The sequence below is a fragment of the Lepidochelys kempii genome, chromosome 2 (genome assembly GCF_965140285.1).
Source record: "Lepidochelys kempii isolate rLepKem1 chromosome 2, rLepKem1.hap1, whole genome shotgun sequence".
Classification (NCBI taxonomy): Eukaryota; Metazoa; Chordata; order Testudines; family Cheloniidae; genus Lepidochelys; species Lepidochelys kempii.
Genome location: NC_136381.1, coordinates 85,271,712 through 85,293,028, shown reverse-complemented (window position 1 = coordinate 85,293,028; position 21,317 = coordinate 85,271,712). Strand labels below are relative to the sequence as shown.

Here is a 21,317-nt window from a genome sequence, read left to right as displayed (position 1 = left end):
TGCAGGATCATTTGGGGAGGAGATGACAAAACACACCAAGTGTTTGAATTTTAAACCTTTATTGATAAAATAATAAAGTAACAGTGGAGAGTGATTGGTGCTTCCCACGTTACTTAGAGGACGGAAGAAAGCGTTAACCCACCCAAGCCCTAACCCACTTACACCCACACTACCCAAGGCTGGCCAGGCCTGGGTGTAACATAAGAAGAAGAGGGGGAGGGGTGGATGGGAGTTCTGTCCTGTGCGCACAGGTTGTCCAGGGTTCGCTGACAATCTCCGAATTGCTTCAGCTCTCAGGAGGGTTTTAAGTTTTGGGCTTCTTTGGGGGTGTTCCATTCCGTGACCTCTGTTCCTGATGCTTTTTGTGCCAGTTTAAACCGGCTTTTTGTGGGGTTTTTTTGCTTTTCCAAAACACAATGGCTTCAGGGATGCGAAGCTCTGCTCCCCGCCTCGTTGTCTCGCCTGGGTTTTTCATCTTTGTGGCCCTGGTTTTCTCATGGCTGGCTATGGCTGGGTGAGGGAAACTTCTCGTCTAGTGCTGTGACCTTGTACTGGGGCCAGCATCTTATCATTAAACTAAGCTTGCTAGCTGCAGTGTTAAATTAACCTGTTCTCTGCTCTCTTTCTCCTTCCCCCTTTGGCCTCTTGCAGCCTGCAAAAGAATCTTCCACTCCCCGCTCACAACTTTGACCCTCCCCAAAATGCTTTGCAATGCTTGCAACAGCGTTAGCAACATGCAGCGCTGATTTGTCTTCCCCAGGTAACCCCTGAGGTTGTAACACATGTCCCCGCACCCTAATCACCTCTGGCCACCTTTGTGGGCATCCAGATTCTGTAAGCAGCTAGGGAGCATTCCAGTCCTCAGAATAAGGCAGTCCTGTAATTTAGCTACTGTCCATATCCCTCTGTAGGCCATTCCAGGAGACCAAAATTCACAGAGTGCAGTGCATTCAAACCACATCCCCACATTTCTTCATCCATGTCCCCACCCCCTGAATTCTGACTACACCACTGACCAAAGTTCTGCATGTAACCCCAAATCAGGGCCTATGTTATGTGCAAGTTCCCATAAGCAAAAGGCAGAGAACTTTTTTTTAACCCCAAAACATATGAAGTCTCTAGCATTCCATTACATTGGTTAAAAGGCATGGACAGGGCATTCTATAGAAGTAAGATATAAAAGCATCATCTCGGGGAAAGTATTCTTTTGAAAAGTTGGGCAATAGTTTTCATATATTTTAAAAAATCCTTTCTAATGAAACAGAACGTGATGCTCAGTACAGAACCGATATAAAGCATTATGATAATAAATATGCTTATATCATATTTGATTAACATATTTTATGTATATGTTTGGTTATGTGCATGCAGCCTGGGACAGACACAATGAACAAATCTGAATTTAAAAAAATAAAGAATTTTATTAAGAGTACTATAGAATCTGGCCAGATAGATGCGTCTTTTCTGATTCTGAAGAAGACCATTAGTCTGACTTTTCTTTTTGTTGCTGAAGAAATATAAGATGAAGGTGGACCATAATACTGGCCTTGTTGAAATGATCATGGATAAACTTGAGGACAGCGATGAAGGGACTTATACCTTCCAACTTCAGGATGGAAAAGCAACGAACCAATCCAGTCTTGTCCTTATTGGTGACGGTAAGCTCATCTAGAACTTCACTTTCACAACTAGTGCAGTGCGATGAACTAAGGAGCCAGTGACACCGGAGTATTGATCTGTGCTCTTACGCTAATTTCTTTATATCGATCGTGTCCTTGAGCAAGTCACTTAATGTCTCTGCTTCAGTTTACCTACCTGTAGAATGGGGATAATAACACCTACTAAATCTGGTCACATTTCAGATTTTTTTTAAATGGGGGAAAAAAGGAAATTTTTCCATTATAATCTTTAGGAAAAATGTTCACGTTTTCCAACCATCTCTGTTACTTATGTGCCTCACAGGGGCATTGTGTGGATTAATTAATTTTGAAGAGCACTTGGAAGATGGCAGGTGCCATATACTACCTATAATGTCTCTCTCACATCTGTCTAGCTAGCTTTCCTATATCTACAATTGCAATGTCCCACAATGCTAATTTGATACAAATGTTGTTGGAGATACTTGGAACTGTTCTCCTATTTCAAGTTAGATATTCAGATGTACCTGCAGCTGTTTACATTTCAACTGCTTGATGATTCTGCTGCCATTCTTGTTTTCCTTACTCCGAGGATCAAATGTGATTAGATGAGTGACACTAAATGTCTTCTCCTTTTGATGGCATATATTCAGATATATTTACAATTCATACTTTTCTCTTTGATCTTTTCTCTTACATAAATTAAATATTACTCATTGTAGCATTACATTGACATTTACTGTAACAAATGAGTTTAAGAGGGTCCTCAAGTGCTGAATGAACCACCATCAATAACATACATTTGCTCAAAAGGGTTGGATACATGTGAAAGGTTTAGTGTCTGTGGGTGGCTAGGAGAGCGTGGGTCAGCTGTAATAACATTGTGACAGCTGAAATACTTAACACATGAAATATTTACTATCAGCGACCTGAAAATCTGGCCCCATTGAAGTTAATAGCAAAACTGCCATTGACTTCAGCAGGGACAGGATTTCACCTCTGCAATACAATAATATCCCATTCCCTACTAACGAGATATTCTCTCTAGAAGGCTCACATTTGTTTTCCTGACTGTTTTTGATCCCTAGTGTTCAAGAAGCTACAGGACGAAGCAGACTTTCAGAGGCAAGAGTGGTTCAGGAAACAAGGTAATGAACAGCATAATCATATGCAAATGAAAGGAGTTCAGTCATCTTTTGGCTGATTAAATGTAGGAGCAGATGTAAATATGGTATTTTGAAATACAAATTGCTATTTAATTGTAATTAATTGCTTACCTCATTTTTTCCATAAAGAATAAAATCTGAAGAATAAAAGCCTATATTTCTGACATTATAAAAATAACAGTATATCTAGCAAGAAAAGTTCATTTAACTTTTCTTTTGTATTGTGATTATTGCTCATGTGATTTTGTAAAAACTCATTTTAAACAGGTCCTCATTTTGTTGAGTATCTGGGATGGGAAGTTACCGCTGATTGCAATGTGTTGTTGAAATGCAAGGTAAGAGTTGGCTGGTTTTCAACACTGTTCAGGTAGTTATAAAAGCAAGAGATATACTGGACCAGATTGTGGCCAGCCACTGCACAGGTGTGCAAGGTGTGGAAGAGTGCAAAGAGGTTTCCTTTTCCTTTGTATTCCCCCAATGACATCTGAACACAGTCACAGATTCTGCGCCGTCTTGAGCACAAACTGCTTTCTTCTTAATGCTCCCAAAGGGTGATCTGTGGGGAGGCAGCAGGGACACACAAAGTGGAGCAGGTCAGAAGAAGGGAACACATACCACATGCCATTAAGGGGTGTCACAAACAGGCATGCTCCATCTGCAAATTGGATAGTGCCATGAGGAACTGAGCCTCTGACTGTTGGACTTGGGTGATTTGGAATTTAAGGTTGACTTAGTCACTGTACTCGCCTCCTTCTGGTTTGGGCTCCATAGTGCTCCCACTGGGATGGTTTAACTCCATACCCCCCTTGCCTAACTCCATACCCACCTTTCCTTACTCAATCCAGGAGTGGATAAAAGGGCTTCGCTCTCCAGCACTGTCAACCATCCTTCAGTCCAGGAGGAACAAGCAAGTTGTGTGTGTAGAGGGGTGGGATAGCTCTCAGAATGCTCTGAAGCCTTTTTCTGCTTCCTATTCTGTGCTCTGATTTGGGCAGAGTTCCTCTGGGTGGTGTCCGCTGACTCCTTCTCAGAGCAGTGGAGATTGTTCAGGGTTCCCTGCTCTGTGTTCCCCCTGGATCTCTCATTTGACCCTGGGACCTGCAGCACTTTCCCTGTTTTTCATTTTTTGTCCCCTGTAATCAGTTAAGTTCTGGATTCTGTGTCCCCTTTCTCATCTGAGGGGTTGCATCTTTCACTGTTCTTGTGGGTGATCCCAGAATTCACATAGGCTGACACACCTAGCATTCAATTCACTATATTAAAATAATAGGATAATAGGATAATAATAGGATAATACTGATGTGCTTTTCATACATTTTAGGTGGCTAATATTAAGAAGGAAACACACATTGTTTGGTATAAAGATGGGAGGGAGATAATGGTGGATGAGGAGCATGACTTTAAGGATGGCGTATGTACTCTGCTGATATCAGAGGTGAGTGACTCCTGGCTTTTTGATGTACAGATCTATGGTATTCAGTTCAGTTCATAGATGTGATCTAATCTGATATTCCAACATATCCACTATAGATAGGAACTGGGATATAGTTTTTAAAGAAAAAGCTCACCTTGCGTTTATTTTTTGGCTGCAGCAAATTTAAATCCTTGTGAATTCAGATTTTCAGGAAACCATAAGAAAGAGCTTCACATTTCCCTTTTAAATCAGTTTAAAGAGCTGGAGGATTACATCAGACTGCTGTGCTGATTACATTAGAAAAGGGTTAAACAGTAATGTGCTCCTATTAATCAGTGAGAGGAACACTGGTCTTGTGGCTAAGACACTAGACTAAAATTAATGAGATATTGGTTCAATTCCTAGTTCTGCTACAGGTTTCATGTGTGCTCTAGGACAAGTCACTTAGTCTCTCTGTGCCTTAGTTCCCAAACTGTAAAAAGAACAAAATTAATTCTAGTGAGGAAGAGTATATAGATAAAAGGTTAAATTTGGTGTCCATATATTTTTTTTTCCAGCCACATAAATCACTAGAACAGAAAAATTATTGCTTTCTGAAACAACTTGTTTTGAATGCTACTGTTTGTTGTTCTTGCTTTACAGTTTTCCAAGAAAGATGCTGGTATTTATGAAGTAATACTGAAGGATGACAGAGGAAAGGACAAAAGTAAACTGAAGCTTGTGGAAGCAGGTCAGGGCAACATTCTGAATGGTTTATCCCATACTGGGTCATAAGTACCTGAAGTGGCAGTGTTTCTTTGTCTGCACAAGAGTTTTGCATAGGCAAATTGCGGTATCTTTTTCAAGTGATTTTTGCTTCTCCTGCATATTAAACAGACTCCTAAACCAAAAGTTATCACAGATGCCATGAGACCATCCTCATGGTGACTTTTCAGTAACAGAGCATTCCAATATACTTTTGTTAATTAGATTATTTGTAATATTTCCTCAGGATACCCCAGTTGAGGGTATTCACAATGATAACAGTTTTCAAATTGGGTGCTCACTATACTAAAAGTAATTCCATTGATGTAGAAAAATGTTGTGGATCTAGATCATTTTATGAACATGATATAATTTAGGTTCCTGTGAGGATGCACTTTCAGACTTTTTAATTAATCTGTTTTGCCAATAATTTATTTAAGGGTACTTCTAGTCTTAGAACTCTGTATATTTTAAAGATTTCATTGCTACTTACTGTGTCCAGTACATGGAGCAAAATTCATACTCCGTATATAATACATTGATATGAAAGGGCCAAAATTCCAGTTGAATACAGTCACCTTTAGAAAAAAGAATGTTGCCCTGTTCAGCAGTGAAGGGCTTAAACATGGTGCTGAAACCATGGAATAGACAGCCAAGCTCCCTGAAAACAGTCCTTAGCTTTATTGTGCTTGAAACTAAGGGTCTGATACATTTTAAAATGCAAATCAGATTTCTGTTAGGAACTCTTTAGAGGGAATGCTCTAGAGTCATAACACTGCATGCCAATTTTTAACCTATTACTGAGCATGTTTGCATGGACACTGAGTCTCAGCCTATGGATTTTGTTTCCACAGCTTTTGCAGATCTGATGAATGAAGTATGCAGAAAGATTGGTAAGTATTTAATTCCCCCTTCAGATGAGTGACTCGTTCTTCTTCATGAATGGCAGTAGGGTTGCATAAAACATGTGCTCTTCTTTCAGCTGTATCTGCAACAGAACTGAAAATCCAGAGCACAGCGGAGGGTATCAGATTATTCTCTTTTGTTAATTATTACTTGGAAGATCTGAGAGTGAGCTGGTTACACAAGTAAGTGTACGAAAATTTGCTAGCAGTCTACAAATTCTTTGGTTTTACACATTCAACAGGAAAGTGATATATTAAAATATTGGTCCCAGTTCTCCTTTCATTCACTCCCACATAATCATTTGTAGCTCCATTGAAGTCAATGGAATTATATCAGTCTGTCAGAGGGGTATTGGATCCACTAATTTTTAGCAGCCTGGAGGAAGAACATGAGTAAAGTGTTTATGACCAGAAGGTCCATGAATCTGAAGAACATTTGGAGTTCAGAAATGTTTAGCTCAAGGTCAGCCAGTCTGTCTCCCTGGATTGCACTTTTTTACAAAATTGCAGTTACAGTACAGATACAGAATGAACAGGTGCAATATATATCTCTTGATAGGTGGATTCATCCTGAAAAGACCCCTTATCTATTAAACTCCAACATGTGCCTGAGGCAGAAACCCCCAACCTCCCTCCCGCCCCCCACAAAGCACAGACAGTCTCTATCTTGGAGAGCTTACAACCAAAACAAGATAGAGAATGAGATTTTGAAACCCCATTTAAATTAATGGCACTTGAGCATCAGAATCCCTTTGGCAGCTTTGAAATCTCAGCCAGAGTAGGCAGGATGCACTGGGAAATCCAGAGGAATGAATTATTAGGATTATTTTAAATATACTTAGTACCATCTCTACTTTCAACTTTGCATTCCCAGGGGTCCCTACACATTTGAAGACTGGAAGCTAATATCAAATGCTGCAGATTTGTTGCTCACTCTCATGTTTCATTTTTAGAAACTAATTTTATGTTAGAACGATCACATTAATTCAGGTTTCAGAGTAACAGCCGTGTTAGTCTGTATTCGCAAAAAGAAAAGGAGTACTTGTGGCACCTTAGAGACTAACCAATTTATTTGAGCATGAGCTTTCGTGAGCTACAGCTCACTTCATCGGATGCATACCGTGAAAACTGCAGCAGACTTTATATATACACAGAGAATATGAAACAATACCTCCTCCCACCCCACTGTCCTGCTGGTAATAGCTTATCTATTTACTTTATCTATTTACTTTGATCACTTTAGATAAGCTATTACCAGCAGGACAGTGGGTGGGAGGAGGTATTGTTTCATATTCTCTGTGTATATATAAAGTCTGCTGCAGTTTCCACGGTATGCATCCGATGAAGTGAGCTGTAGCTCACGAAAGCTCATGCTCAAATAAATTGGTTAGTCTCTAAGGTGCCACAAGTCCTCCTTTTCTTTTCACATTAATTCACCAAGTGTTAGTAAATTGCTCCCTGGCCTTCTGTTACATTCCAAGGCATTTGTTTAAGGATAAAAAGAAATTGAGCAACTGATTTGACAAAGAGCTTCCTCCCTTGTTTAGGGTAATTAACTCTTTGATTAGAAAGCTGGGAAATGGATATTTTTGTGGGAAGAGAGATACTAATGTATGCATGTATTTACCTGAAGGACCAAATTCTGGCACTGTGCCAAATTGCCCCCTAAATGGACATATACTGTTGCTACAAAAGTAGTTTTGTTGTCTGTTCATGTCCTGGCCATTCATAGCACCTTTTCACCTCATTCAGGAGCAACATGTGCTGAGGTAGAGATATGAATGCGGGATGCATTCTTGGGTTATATACTGAAATGCATGGATCTCCCCCACTGATCCTTGGGTCTTGACCTCTGCAGCTCTGGTTATGGAGGGCACATGCCACAGCCTCTCTGTGGGCTGTGAGGAGAGCTAGAATTGGAACAGAAAAATTCCATCCTGTGCCCCACTTTGGTCCTCAGCTTTCCTGGTATGGCAGAGTCTCTAGCCAGAATTTGGTTTAAAAACTTTGACATTTTGAATTCATAGCGTAGCACCACAGGAACCATTTGCAAAAATTCTCTAGTGCAGACATGGCCAGTGAGGCCACAAAGGTCCTTCATATTTATAATATGATAAAAAGGAAGGGCTAATGTTGCTTTTTATTTTTCAGTGATGCCAAGATTAAGTATACAGACAGAGTTAAGACTGGTGTTACTGGGGAGCAGATCTGGTTACAGATCAATGAGCCAACTCCACACGACAAGGGCAAATATATAATGGAGCTTTTTGATGGTAAAACTACACATACAAGGATGCTGGATCTTTCTGGACAAGGTAGAGTTGTCACACTATAAATACCTAATTCTTCAGAGTTGTCAGTGACAATATCTTTCACCAGCATTCAGAACAGGGGTAAAAGGTGTAGAGAGAAAGCTAATGGTGTTTGGATTAATTCTGGGATAGATTTCCACCCAGAAGGCTCTTGAGTCCTAAGGACACCGTGTGCCAGAAACAGGTTGCTCCCAAGGTCCAACCTTTCGTTTCACAGCCATTTCAACCCACAAAGCCCAAACTCCACATTGTGTTTGTGGGCTCCAGGTGATGAGGGAATCATTTAGTGAAATAATTGTTTCCATTCTGTACCCTTTGCACAGTTTCTGGCAAAGTTTTTGTCCCTTCTTCTCACTCAGGGAGAGAAAGGGTTTGTCAACATCAACATATGGAGAGGCTACAACAAGACTAAATCTTGCTGTTCGGTTGGTTACCTGGGCATCAATGTAAAACTTAGCAGTGGGCATGAAAATACTTGTTAAAAATGGATTTTTTTTAAATCCTGAAAGCTATAATTAATTTGGAAACTGCAGGTTTGTTCCTGAGGTATCTTTAGTGAGATAATCTTAGCCCCTCTCTCTCTGTGTTAAAGACTGATGATTTTTTATTATTATTATCACATTCAGGCCTCGGTTACCTACAGACCAACTTCATTTAATTAAACCTTTAGTTGTTTTAATTCTTGTATGGTATCAAAGCAAAGACTGCAAAGGTTAAACTTTTTTACACTGATTACATTTTAATCTACATCTTAAAATGTAAATTACCTTCTTGTGATGCCTGTTCTGTGAAAACTACCTTTAACATCAGTTTTTCTCTTTTAAAAGCCTTTGATGAAGCCTTTACTGAATTCCAAAGATTAAAGTAAGTATTACTCATGGCAAGTATAATTTTGAATACAATATGCTGCTAATAAAGAAAGAAACTGTACTCATGTTCACTTTGTTTAACACTAAAAAAAATCCTTTGAGCCAAATCCTGGTCCCACTGAAGTCAATGAGAGATTTGCCATTGACTTCTATGGGATGAGGATTTGAGTCTTTGTTAATAAGGAAAAAGTAGGATTATCAAGTGATGTACTGTGCAGAAAGATTTTCCTTAAGTGAGTTAAAGCAGTCTCAAAGATTAGCCATTTGTTAGTCATCCTAAATTAATCTTAACTAAAACTGAATTTTCTTTTTGTTTCCCGCAACTACAGACAAGCTGCTATTGCAGAAAGAAGTAAGTGAGCTTTCTTTTACAATGATCTCCATAAACTGGCTATGAAGTTTCTTTTATCCTCATGACTATGGGTGTGCATTTGATAAAACCAGTTTATCCTGACACCAAGGAGAAACAGGAAAAGTAATCTGTTTGGTAGCTAATATTATAACAATCAGCTAGTGACAGTATAATTATGGCTGTGTTAACTTTTTCCAGTCTTAGCTTCTGTTTTCACAGCTAAAAAACTTTCCCTAAAAATTACCTTTTGAGCTGAAATTTCTCTTGCCTGCTCTCAACACAAAAGTGACTTTGTTTTTGAAAGTCTGAAGAAAATTGAGTTGTTTTTGAATTATCCTACATGGTAAATGGCTTCACACCACAAGCACTGATGAAAAATATTACATATGGATAAATGGGCCAAGTCACAAGTACTCTGGGAACCAGAGGTTTGAGCTTTTTGACATCTGTGCATTTAAAAATCTCAATCGTAGCATTATACTGAAGATACAAAATACAGAATAATTTAAAAAGAGGGAAAAAAAGTATTTAATCATTAGTTTAATGAACAAAGCAATTATTAAATAACTACAAAGATTAAGCTCTACATGCTTTCCCTTCTATTTAAAAGTGCATGGGTGGAACAGATTAATGCAACATCTCAGCAAAGTCTCCCCTCTCTACGTGTTTGGGACTAGCACAGAAATATAGTGTAGGCAAAGATGGAGTCTGAAAAGGCAGTGCAGAGGAATTGGTATGCATCATTTGGGGTCCCTACCCTAAAGATCCTGGCCAGTTCCTCCAAACTCTGCTGCAACCCCCACCACCACACACACCCAAACCAGTATGACAGGACCAGTAAATGTGCTGCCCCTAGATGTTCCTCAGCTCTACTTTGACTCTGACTTTGGGTGGTCATGGATAGTGGGGAGAAGGCACACCCCTGGGTATAGGTTAGCTCCCCACTCCTGCTCCTTCCACTTCTGGCTTCAACAAATTTCTCCATAAAGTCCCTATTTTACAGAGGGGGAAGAGCACCTATGTTGAAGGGGAGAGTATTCCATGTAGCCACTTTCTGCCTCTTGATGGCTCCCCCACTACTAACAAAGACTGAATTCCACTTCCTGGAATAGCTGCAGCAGAGAATGTGCCTGCTAGGGTCACTTTACTTATATTGGATTGTGGTAGGATTTTGAAACTAAACACAAATGGCTAGATTCTGATTTTGTTTACACCAGGATAAATCCAGAGGAATTCCACTGAAGTCAATGGAATTATTCCAGATTTTACACTGGTGTAACTGAGATCAGAATTTGTGTTTTTTATTTAGATCAGAAGCCTAAACTTCACTGGTTTCTGAGTCTCTTCTATAGGCTGCAACTCATCTCTTTTCATAAACTCTGAATTGCTAGACTTTTACCTTGGAAACTTAGAAACATCGGGCCCAATTCTACATTCTTTGTGCACTCAAAACTCAAACTGAATTCAGTGGAGGTAAGGGTAAGGCCCATACCTTAATTTCACTGAGGAGGTGATTGACAGTAGGATATTAAGATATCTGCTTTGTGCAGCAGAGTGACATGATTTTACATGTGCAAATGGTGTGCTAGGAATACTGAATAACTCTCTTCATTTGCATATACAGAGACTTGTACAAAAATAAGATAAAAGAACAGCGCTACAGGGGAAATGAAATCTGGGACAGAGTTATTTTTGCAGACATTAAAGGAAACTTCACTCATGTATTTTCAGATCGTGCCCGGATACTTGGAGGTTTGCCTGATGTTGTCACCATCCAGGAAGGCAAGGTACAGTAAATGAACCATAGCTTTATACTATAGCTGAGCAGCTTCTATATTTTGCAGAGAAAGGGAGAACGTAAGAATTATTTCAAAGGTTCCATTTTAAAAATCTGCTGTATTATTTATTTATTCATTCTCTATCGTCTGTATACAATTTGAATTTCTTGGACAGATAGGTTTATGTATTTGGGGCAGTTTCATTTGTTAAGCATAAGATAAAAGTGAGAGGACAATGCCAGTCAGGACTAAAATGTGAACAGTGTACTTCTTAGGAAATTCAGCTGCAACCATATCTTTAAAAATTTACATTATGCACAGAGATTTCACAGTTGCATTTTTCTATGGGATATTGAGTAATGCTGAATTCCTTACACCCAAGACAGCCAGTCAATCTGTATGGATGATGGTAGTCCCTTAAGGCATGGCACCCATCAGATCTGGAGAGTTGGGGAGTAAAGTGTGGTAGAAACCTACACAACCTCCTACCTCACCATCCTAAGAGACAAAGGAGAAATTCTTCTCTGTTACACTAGGGTAAATTTGAGATAAAGCAAATTAAGTCAATAGAATTACTCTGGATTTATATTGATGATGATGACGATAAATCTACTGTTGAGTTTGATGGATGAGCTACAGTCATTTATTGTGGGTCCTTAGATGAGACCAAAGACCAATTTCAGACCTTCTCTTAGACATTCTCACAGCGAATTCTTGCAACTGCAACAGGGTGGGGAAGAAGGCAGGAGGAAAGTGAGTGAATTTGCCAATTTTCAGCTGAAATAGTTGCTTTTGCTAAGAGATGAGTCTGGTATGCGTTTGTGGTGGGAAAACTTGGGTGGTTATATCAGTTGAGAATTCTCTGCCAGAACAGAGTTGAAATGAAACAATACAGATAAGTATGAGCTTTCAGAAGCAAAATGCAGTGATATAGAAAGAGAGATTGGTTGGAATTATTCAGAGTAAGGTGTAAAGGCTTCCTAGTGCATTCATTACTCAAAATCACAAGGATATTTGAGATGCTGTGAACAGAGGAAGGCTGGATGATACTAAAAACTCAGAACACTCAAGGTGAGTATCTTTGGCCCAACAACTATGGATTCAATAGGGATGTTAAGAGACCTTGTTTTATTCATGAGAAGTGTAGACAGAGTTGTAAAGTCTTTTACAATTAATACAGTACAGGATTTGTGTAGAATCATCTAAATTGGTGGATTGGGTCCAGAAACAAGAGGAAAGTCTCTGCCCAAGTCTTGTTCAAAAGTTTTGACATAAAACAAAGGCTACAGCCCTCTAGCAAATGGGTGTGGTACTTTGCCTCCTCAGAAAACTCTCACCTTCTCTTGCCTAGGTAGCTGTGTTTGTTGTTTGCTGAGTTCAGACACCTGTCCTGCTGCATTACTGCATCCTGTACACCTGCATGAGATCTAGACAGGGAACACAGAAAGCTTGCTGGTCATGAACTGGAGCCTCTGTGCTCTGTCAGTGAAGGAAGGAATTGGTGTTAGAGCAGGGCAATGGGAGGTTCATCCAGAGATCAAGGGGACAATACAGATTTTATGTAGTAACTAAACTTTTATTTATTCCTGTATTTCTTATTCTGCAGCAACTGCCAACTCTTAAGAGCTTTACTCCTACCCCTTAGCTTGTTCAATCCACTACAATGATCAGTCAATGCTGACATTTAATGTCATTGCTGGGCTTTAAAGCTGACACATAAACCATTAATAGGGGGCAGAGGAGTTCATCCTGCTAACTCATTGTTTCAGGTTCTCTTTAGACTCGGGCAGACATGCCATTGGTTTATGTTTAGTTCACATTTGGAAGGTTATCTCTTCAGTCACAAGGGCTAGAAATTTACTCTCTCTCTTTTTTTTTTTTTTTTTTTTTTTTTTTTTAAAGAAAAGCTTAGTTTCTGTACAATCTGAGTGTGTCATGAGGTCACAACAATACATCATGTGGTCTGGATCCAGCCCAGGGCCTGTTTGTTTGACACTGCTGTAGTGCAATATATTCTTCCCCATGTTAGATCAGTGCTTGTAGTTGATACCATAGTTTTGCTCTCAGCCCATCTCTGTAGAGTATCTACAAATACTATTGCTGCTAGAGTTCCCTGGTGCTTGTGAGCCACAAATACACAGACTGGGGTTGATTCTGACCTCTGCAAAAGGGCAGAATAGGGAGGCTCATGTCATTCTCTCACCCTAGCCTCTTCATACAGAGCTAGCTGTAATCTAGTCCTATAGGCTCATGATCTTGCCCATATAATTCAGCCTGTCCCAGCACATACATAATGAAACAATGGTCTCAATATTGTATGAATGGGTAATAAAAATTCACTCTGGGTTGAATCTTGGTATTCAAGATCAGACAGAGATCTATTCTTCTATTAAACACAATTCTACAAATACACATTGTTCTGACCATTTTGAAATGAAGATAGTATAAAAAATAGCTTTTTACTAACACTTGATGCATGATTGTAATTATATAACTGCAATAAAGACTTGTTTAAAAATATAATTTTGTTAGTCAACATCCTATAACATGAGCCAGGAACTTTTAAAATGAAAAATAAAATAAAACCCACCAAAATAAAATTATATACATTGAAGGCATTCTAATCTACCATATACAGTGAAGTTACAATAACTGCTTACTTCCATATTGATAGAATTGTCTACTGAATAAATAGTACTTGTAAAGGTGGGAGTGACTCATTTGTCCCCAGTGTTTGTGTGTATTCTGGAGAGATGGGAGCATCTGTTTACACCTGGTTTGTAATTCATGAAACTCTCATGCAATCCTCAATGACATTTTAAAATGTAAAGTGAGGTAATGCAGGGTGTAGCAGTTACAAGGAGCCGTTAGATTTTCTTTTATCACAGTATACATAAGAGCTGCTACATCTAGTGCAATCATACAAACTGAGGGGAGCAGATTTTTCATCCTTGACTTTGAATTTCCAGGTGTATGCAGATTTGGCCCTTTAATTTAAAAACATATCCATAATGTTATTTACATGCAATTTTTGTATTGAATTGTGTGTAGTGGAATATATGAATTGATGTTTGTTTTAACAGCATTTGATAATGTTCCAGATGGCCAAAGATGTTTGCACTGATATTCATAAATGGTTTTTCAGTTTTGTAATGTAATCTGAAAAGCCCAAGTATCAAATCACAGCACACCAGGTGAAGATTTGAATTGACAGTGGGTATTACTGTAAGTTATATTATATATATATGGCAGGGGGCCAAATTCTGAAATTCTCATTCTGTTTTTACTCGCGCAAAACTTCCAGTGATTTACATGGGTATGTTAACTGAGTCAGGAGTGACTTTTTAAAAACAAAAGTGTTCATCCTGTTTTGTAATCTGATTTCTGTTAGGAGCTCTGCTAATGCGGAATATAGGTCACCTGGTCTCCTTGAGGGTGTGCAAATCTCCTGCCAACTATCCAGAGGGCGTTTCTAGTCCTTTCCTTCTTCCCCCTCATTGCGCCAAGCATGAGTGATGGAGAGTTCCCCTGAAGAAAGGGAATGATCTTTGGAGGGGGAAGCTGCCCTCCCCAACAGGAGCAGGCCAGAGTGTTTTGCAGCTCGTACTAGAAGAAAGACCTCAAGATTTGACACGTATTATAATCTGGGATTTCTATAATGCCATAGGTGTGCATAGTGTTTTAGCAACACGTATGTTGATAAGGTCCCTGTCCTAAGGGCAAAAATGTCTAAAACAGATAGATGCAATGCTAGATACAAAGGATCAGGCCTTGGCAGCAGGCCCACTGTAATGCAACTCCCGCCCAGAAGATTTTAAAATGACCAGGGATTTTACCATCTTCATACTGAAATATAAGAATTATCTTTCCACTTAAATAGGCAGAACACAAACAATAAAGAAGTGGGTGCATCAGAGTGGGAACACACAGCACCAGTAATCAGATCAGTGATGTAAGGCTAAGCAAAAGGGGAAGTTATTTTAAGAAACAATTTGAAGGAGGAAAGGGTTATTGGCACTGCTGTTTCTCTCAGTTAGGGAAAAATTGGCACAAGTCTAGACTGTTAGGGTTTGAGTGATGCATCCAGTATAACTCTCTGCGTCACTGACAGTAACTCATTAGGACCTTGCAATGACAATAGGGACAATTCAGTACTGATCCCTTAGCTTTCAAAGAATGCGGACACAAAATAGAACATGGTTTTCAAACTTTTTGTATTGGTGACCCCTTTCACACAGCAAGCCTCTGAGTGTGACCTCCCGATATAAATTAAAATGGGGAGATTTAATTTAATGGGGGCTTGGGTCTGTCAGGCCCAGGGAGCTGACAGCTCATGACCCCTGTGTAACCACCTTGTGATCACCTGAGAGGACACGACCCCCCCATTTGAGAACCCCTGATATAGAAGCACTGAATAGAGAATGAAACTATAGACTCTTCACTGGCTGCAGTGTCCAGGTGTGGCTGAGCTGTTCATATTCAGAGTCCTTGAATAGCCAGGAATAATATGTTTTTTTTCCCCCGTTCCTTCAGCTTTTTAAACATCTCTGCAATCAAAAACATGATTATTTAATGCCAGAGGACTCCAAGAGAACAGGTTTAAGAGCCCCACTTACTCTCCGACCATGGCTGCTGCTGGAGACCAGATAGGGTCTTTTCTCTTTTCACCTTTTCTCTGTTCTCACCAAGTTACATATTTTTTGGAGGAGGAGGGATATTTTTCTTCCTCTTGTTCCCTTTTTAATCTCTTGGGGATTTTGTTTATTGTTTCGGGGAATCCCCTGAAGTGAGGTCCACCATGAAGAAGTACTTTAGGTTTGAGGAGATATTATTTTTTTCTGTCTCCCCCTTTTCTTGATTTTATGGGTGGATGTCTTTTTTCACCTTTCGCCATTATTCCTGAGGCAGGAAGGGAAAGAGGGAGGTCTATTGGATATTTTTTACCATTGATCTTTCCATGACTAAATCAGGCTAACAACATGGGGCAGGAATATTTTCAGTCCCTTCCACAGTCACCGTTAGATGAATCTGCATTAGAAGCAGGTAATTTAGAGATTTGGCTCTCAATCAGAGGTATGTGTTCCCCCAGGGGTACGCAAAGGTCTTCCAGGGGGTACATGAACTCATCTAGATATTTGCCTAGTTTTACAACAGGCTACATAAAAAGCACAAGCAAAGTCCGTACAAACCAAAATTTTGTGCAGACAATGACTTGTTTATGCTGCTGTATATACTAAACACTGAAATGTAAGTACATTTATATTCCAATTGATGTGTTTTATAATTATATGGTAAAAATGCGAAAGTAAGCAATTCTTCAGTAAGAGGGTCCTGTGACACTTCTGTATTTTTATGCCTGATTTAGTAAACGAGTAGATTTTAAGTGCAGTGAAACTTGGGGGTACTCAAGACAAATCAGACTCCTGAAAGGGGTACAGTAGTCTGAAAAAGTTGAGAGCCACTGAATTAGAGGAACAGAACGCTGATTCCGGTTTTTCACTACATTCCACCCCTATCATCTCACAGGAGATGATTTTCTCTGGAATAAAACCCTTCAAACTAAATTTGAAACAGACTGTTTTAAATCATATCTTACATTGCAAGCAGTATATTACAGATGTAGGAAAAGAAACAGTGAGACTGATATTAAACTGATGGATTTTTCTGTTCAGAATGTTAGGGCTGAAGCTCTGCCTGGAAGGCTCAGCATCATAGAGATGAAATCCCCCTCAGTGCAGAGTGCCAGCATAAGGCCTGCACGCCATTTAAGTCCCACTTAAACCATACTTCTCTACACTTGACTGTCTCTGAAGTGTTCATTTCTATGGACTTTTCAAACAAGATTTGATGGACTTTATTTTTATATTTTCTTATATGTGATCTATTATTTGATTCCTGCATATTGTCTTTTGAAAGAATTTGTACTGTAATTGTTTACAAACGAATTATTTTTAAAAATGGGGAAAAGGAGAGGAGGAAATGTTTAACCCCAGAAAACGGACATTACCCACGGCCTGACTCCCAGCTCAACATACACATCCAGGGTATGCAGAATTAAAGCTAACACTGGAGCTTGAGATGTTAGCCTTTGAAGGGACTATCTTGAACACAAGCACCAGTTAACTACTTTTCACAACATTTTAGTGAGCTGAATTCCATACTTTGGCTCAAGAGAAGGGGCAATATTTGCACACAGTGGAAAACCTAAGCAAAGAAGAAAAAATTAGACATGTTCTGAATTCTAGACCCCAGCAGTGTTTCTATACTCACCTGCGTCTGACTGGGGGGACTAGGGATGTAGAGAGACAAGTCATTAATTCACACAGAATAATTGGTTTGACTTATTTAGCTTTTCTTTCTGCTTGCAGAATGTTGGTGAGCAAATGTACTCGTTATTTGAATTTACCCAATGAGAGATCATTTTGCAAATTTTTTTCCTACTATTAATTGATTCCCGACAATCTGTTGTGAATATTTATTGCTGTATTTATTAGTTGCAGTTGATCACATAAGTCACATGGCATTGTGATTGGAAGAATGAAACTTACAATTAGGAGTAGGGCTTGAAAAAGCCACCAGGGCTTTGAATCTCTTGGGAGAAGTAACAGCTAACTTAAGCAGGATGACATTTTTAGGACACATTAGGCCTCCTTTCTAGGCAACTGCTCTCACTTAAGGCAACATTCTGAGACAAATAAGGTTCAACTCCTGGAGATCCTATATGTCCCTAAAGGGAAGCGGTGGGATATGCCCCAGCTGTGAGAGCCTTCATTCTTTTAGTAATTGTATCTTAATTTTATTTTAACTTTGTACTTTTTTTAATAAATAAGGACCAGTTTCATCCTTTGTATTGAAGTGAATGGCATACTACACATTTACATGTCTAAATATCTTCCCTGTGGGTATTTCTGGGTTGGCATTGAGAGAGAAAAATTAAAGGAGCTCTGACTACTGGTGTATGAGATAGATTTGCAAATCTGCAGCAGCTATTAAACTGTCAGGGTGATCTTTCTAACAACTGGCCCTCTGCTAATGAAGTAACTGCCTTAATGTTAGGACCAAATTCAGCACGCACGCAGATTTAGCTCCGATTAACTTCAAAGGGAAATACATGTGTGAGCATCCAAGGGCAGAAATTGGCCCTGAAAACTGTACTGATTTCAGATAAAAATAGTAGCCGTTAGATGTTATGCTGTTTTGTGGGAGTCTGTAAAACAACTCGATCTGTTTGTGAAATTGTCAGGATGTAATTTAGGGCATTCTTAAACTTGAGATTAATTCATGGTCATTTAATGGTTAAGCATTTATCATATTTAGGGAGATTTGCCTTTATTTTTGTGGTACTCTTATAGAATTAACCTGAACAAATCCATCCAATTTGAAGATAGTTCTTCAAATTCTCATTTAAGGCCTAACATTCAGATGCTGCTAATGTCTAATTTTTGTATTAAACAATGCAGAGGGGGTTGTGGTAATGGTCATGAGGGAAGAGGGTCCATAAAATACTGAAGGCTTTAATGGAGCTTTTTAATTAGTTGTGTTCATTCTCTTCCTTCATGATGGATCAGACTACATCAGAAATTATTGATCTTGGATGCTTAAGGGGAATCCATTGTCTAATAGCAGGAAGCTAAGAGGGGACTTTCAGGGAATTATTCATCCAAATGGATGCAAAAAAATCAGTTAACAACTGTTATTTATATCCCATTTGTACATTTTTTGTAGGCGCTTAATCTTACTTGTAATGTCTGGGGAGATCCTGTCCCAGAGGTCACGTGGCTGAAGAATGAGAAACCGTTGACTGCAGATGCCCACTGCATCCTGAAATATGAATCTGGAAAAAGCGCCAGCTTTACTATGACTGGCGTCAACACAATCGACTCTGGGAGATATAGCATTTTGGTGAAAAACAAATATGGCACAGAAACCAGTGATTTCACTGTAAGTGTGTTCATACCTGAGGGAGAAGATGAAGTATCTCAGCCTGAGCCCAGTAAAGGAGATAAAAAGAGAGTGTGAATTTGAGACGAGGAAACAGAAGTATGGGGGAGAGATTGAATGATATACTGGCATAATTCATGTGTGTAAATTGTTTTATGCATAGCAAATAGCCTTGGATCCTTCCACTCACTTCACTTGTGTTTTTATTACATGTATTTACACCAAGCAAAATAGTGCCTTTACTAATATATATTTAAAGACCATTCTCTTATAGCTAACCACTCAGAGCCTAACCCTGCACATCTTAAATCAGCCAAATTCCTACTGAATGCAGCATCAGGTCCAAAATTTGACCCTCATCCTCCATACAATACAAACAAGCAGAGTGAGGGAGAGTTTCAAGGGAGGTAATTAATGAGGTGGCTGAAAGGATTAAGAATGATCAAGGCTTAAAGGAGATGTTTTTCTGAGCAGCAATTTAGATTTGGTCAGACTGTGGTAAAGTAGTATATATGGAGTGTACTATAGCTATTAGAAACAGAGGTCCTGATTCTCATTTACACTAAGGCCCATTTACACAGTTTTGGCAGTATAAAGAAAGGTCCTTAAAATGGGACTAAATGTAATTTACAACCACTTTAAGGCTTGTTTATACTGTCTGAGTAGTGTAAAGGGGCTGTAGTATAAATAAGAATGAGCCCCAGGATGCTAAATCAACAAATATCTCTTATGTGTTGCTATAATATTAATGTGCACTCATGTCAACAACAGTGTATGAGTCCTCCTCAATGGTCACAAATAAATGGAACACATTTCTTTCATCTCTGCTTCTACCTTGTTTCACTGTCTTGTTTTGTTGGTCACTGGTCTGGTAGTTGTTCACAGCACCTTCCAGTTAACTTCTTCACCATTGCAACTTCCTGTAGTGGCCCTTTTGACTGTGGTAGTCTTCACTTTGGTCTTTACTATAAAACACAGAGTGAAATCACTGAAACCTCCACATATTTCAATTCTGATCTTCACCAACTTCAGACCCTAGTTCAACAAGGCACTTAAGCACATTCACGAGTAGTTCCATTGACTTTGACAGTTCTACTCATATACCTGAAGTTAAGCAAGTGCTTAAGTATTTTGCTTAATTGAGGCCATAGAAAATCTCTTTCTTAAAGTTCAGCATATTAACATCTGTTATTGGACATTAACACCACAGAAAACTAGCAATGAGTATTTGAAGTAACATAAGCTGATAAATAGTACATTCAATATTGTCTTTTTATACATTTATTTCCAAGGGATATAAGCTCTGGTGACTGACATTTTTTCTCAATTACATCATGTAGAGTAGAAGCAGCATTTTCTGGTGAACTAAGCATGTTGATAGGACCCAGGAACTCCTAAATTCTTAATCTCAGTTCTACCATTGATTTGCTGGCCAAATTTAACCCTATTGTGACTCTAATGAAGTGGACTTAACCAAGTCTCTTAAATTCTCTGTTTTTGTTTTCCCCTACATAAAATTAGGACAGTACTATTTACTTAACCAACTAATAATTATTTTTGTTTGAAGATGAAATGTTATATAAGTGCCAAGCCCTGTTATTGATGCAGGGAACTTAATGACTTCTGAAAAGCGGTCACTGGGCCAGATATAGCCTAACAGGGACAGAGAGGCATAGCTTACATTACACTGTGACAACAAGGCCTACTCCATTCTACGAGGAGATTCACCCATGGAGAAGGGCAGGTAATCTTTCCCTCACTGCCCTTCCTGCGGTTTGCCCAAGGAAAGATCAGCATAAGTTTCTGTTGGAGCCAGTGCCAGTGGACACTGCAGTGTGGACGTGCCGGATCAGCACATCACCCAGCTCCACTGAACCACACACTTAAACCCCCATGCCACCCGTGTGAGAGGCTCTGATGGTTCCTATGGGCCTCTGGTAGAAGGGACGTTGTGGCAGCCTTGTCCTGCAACAATCTTCCTCCAGCAGACTTTCTGCTCCCAAGAACTTTGTATCCTGTCTTTTACTGGCCATTGTGGGTGAAAACCAGCAATGAATTGGTAATGTATTCACTGAACTTTATTGTTACCTACAGCTTTTCCTCATAATAAAGTAGAGAAAGAGTAGAATATGTAGCTCCAATAAAGTCAGTTCACTTCTTAAAATTCAGTTAGTTACACTGTCTCAATCTTCACAGACG

At 39.2% G+C, this 21,317-nt stretch overlaps 1 protein-coding gene and 1 long non-coding RNA gene across 3 annotated transcripts in view; one reads left to right on the top strand and one right to left on the bottom strand.

Annotated features, from left to right (window-relative positions):
• The window catches only part of MYOM1 (myomesin 1), a 99,813-nt gene extending 79,904 nt beyond the window's left edge, over positions 1-19,909 (top strand). The window contains exons 27-38 of the mRNA XM_073331468.2: positions 1,514-1,658; positions 2,726-2,785; positions 3,071-3,138; positions 4,125-4,238; positions 4,860-4,947; positions 5,816-5,854; positions 5,944-6,049; positions 8,018-8,181; positions 9,006-9,042; positions 9,377-9,399; positions 11,131-11,186; positions 18,903-19,909. Coding sequence (XP_073187569.1) covers positions 1,514-1,658; positions 2,726-2,785; positions 3,071-3,138; positions 4,125-4,238; positions 4,860-4,947; positions 5,816-5,854; positions 5,944-6,049; positions 8,018-8,181; positions 9,006-9,042; positions 9,377-9,399; positions 11,131-11,186; positions 18,903-19,196 — 1,194 coding nt within the window. The 3' untranslated portion in view covers positions 19,197-19,909. The remainder of the gene's footprint in view (positions 1-1,513; positions 1,659-2,725; positions 2,786-3,070; positions 3,139-4,124; positions 4,239-4,859; positions 4,948-5,815; positions 5,855-5,943; positions 6,050-8,017; positions 8,182-9,005; positions 9,043-9,376; positions 9,400-11,130; positions 11,187-18,902) is intronic.
• Positions 9,991-21,317, bottom strand: part of LOC140906809 (uncharacterized) — a 28,816-nt gene continuing 17,489 nt past the window's right edge. For both annotated transcript variants that reach the window (XR_012157254.2, XR_012157255.2), the window contains exons 2-5: positions 19,953-20,083; positions 18,917-19,011; positions 12,515-12,604; positions 9,991-11,230 (exon numbers count right to left, since the gene is read on the bottom strand). This is a non-coding gene — a long non-coding RNA (uncharacterized LOC140906809). The remainder of the gene's footprint in view (positions 11,231-12,514; positions 12,605-18,916; positions 19,012-19,952; positions 20,084-21,317) is intronic.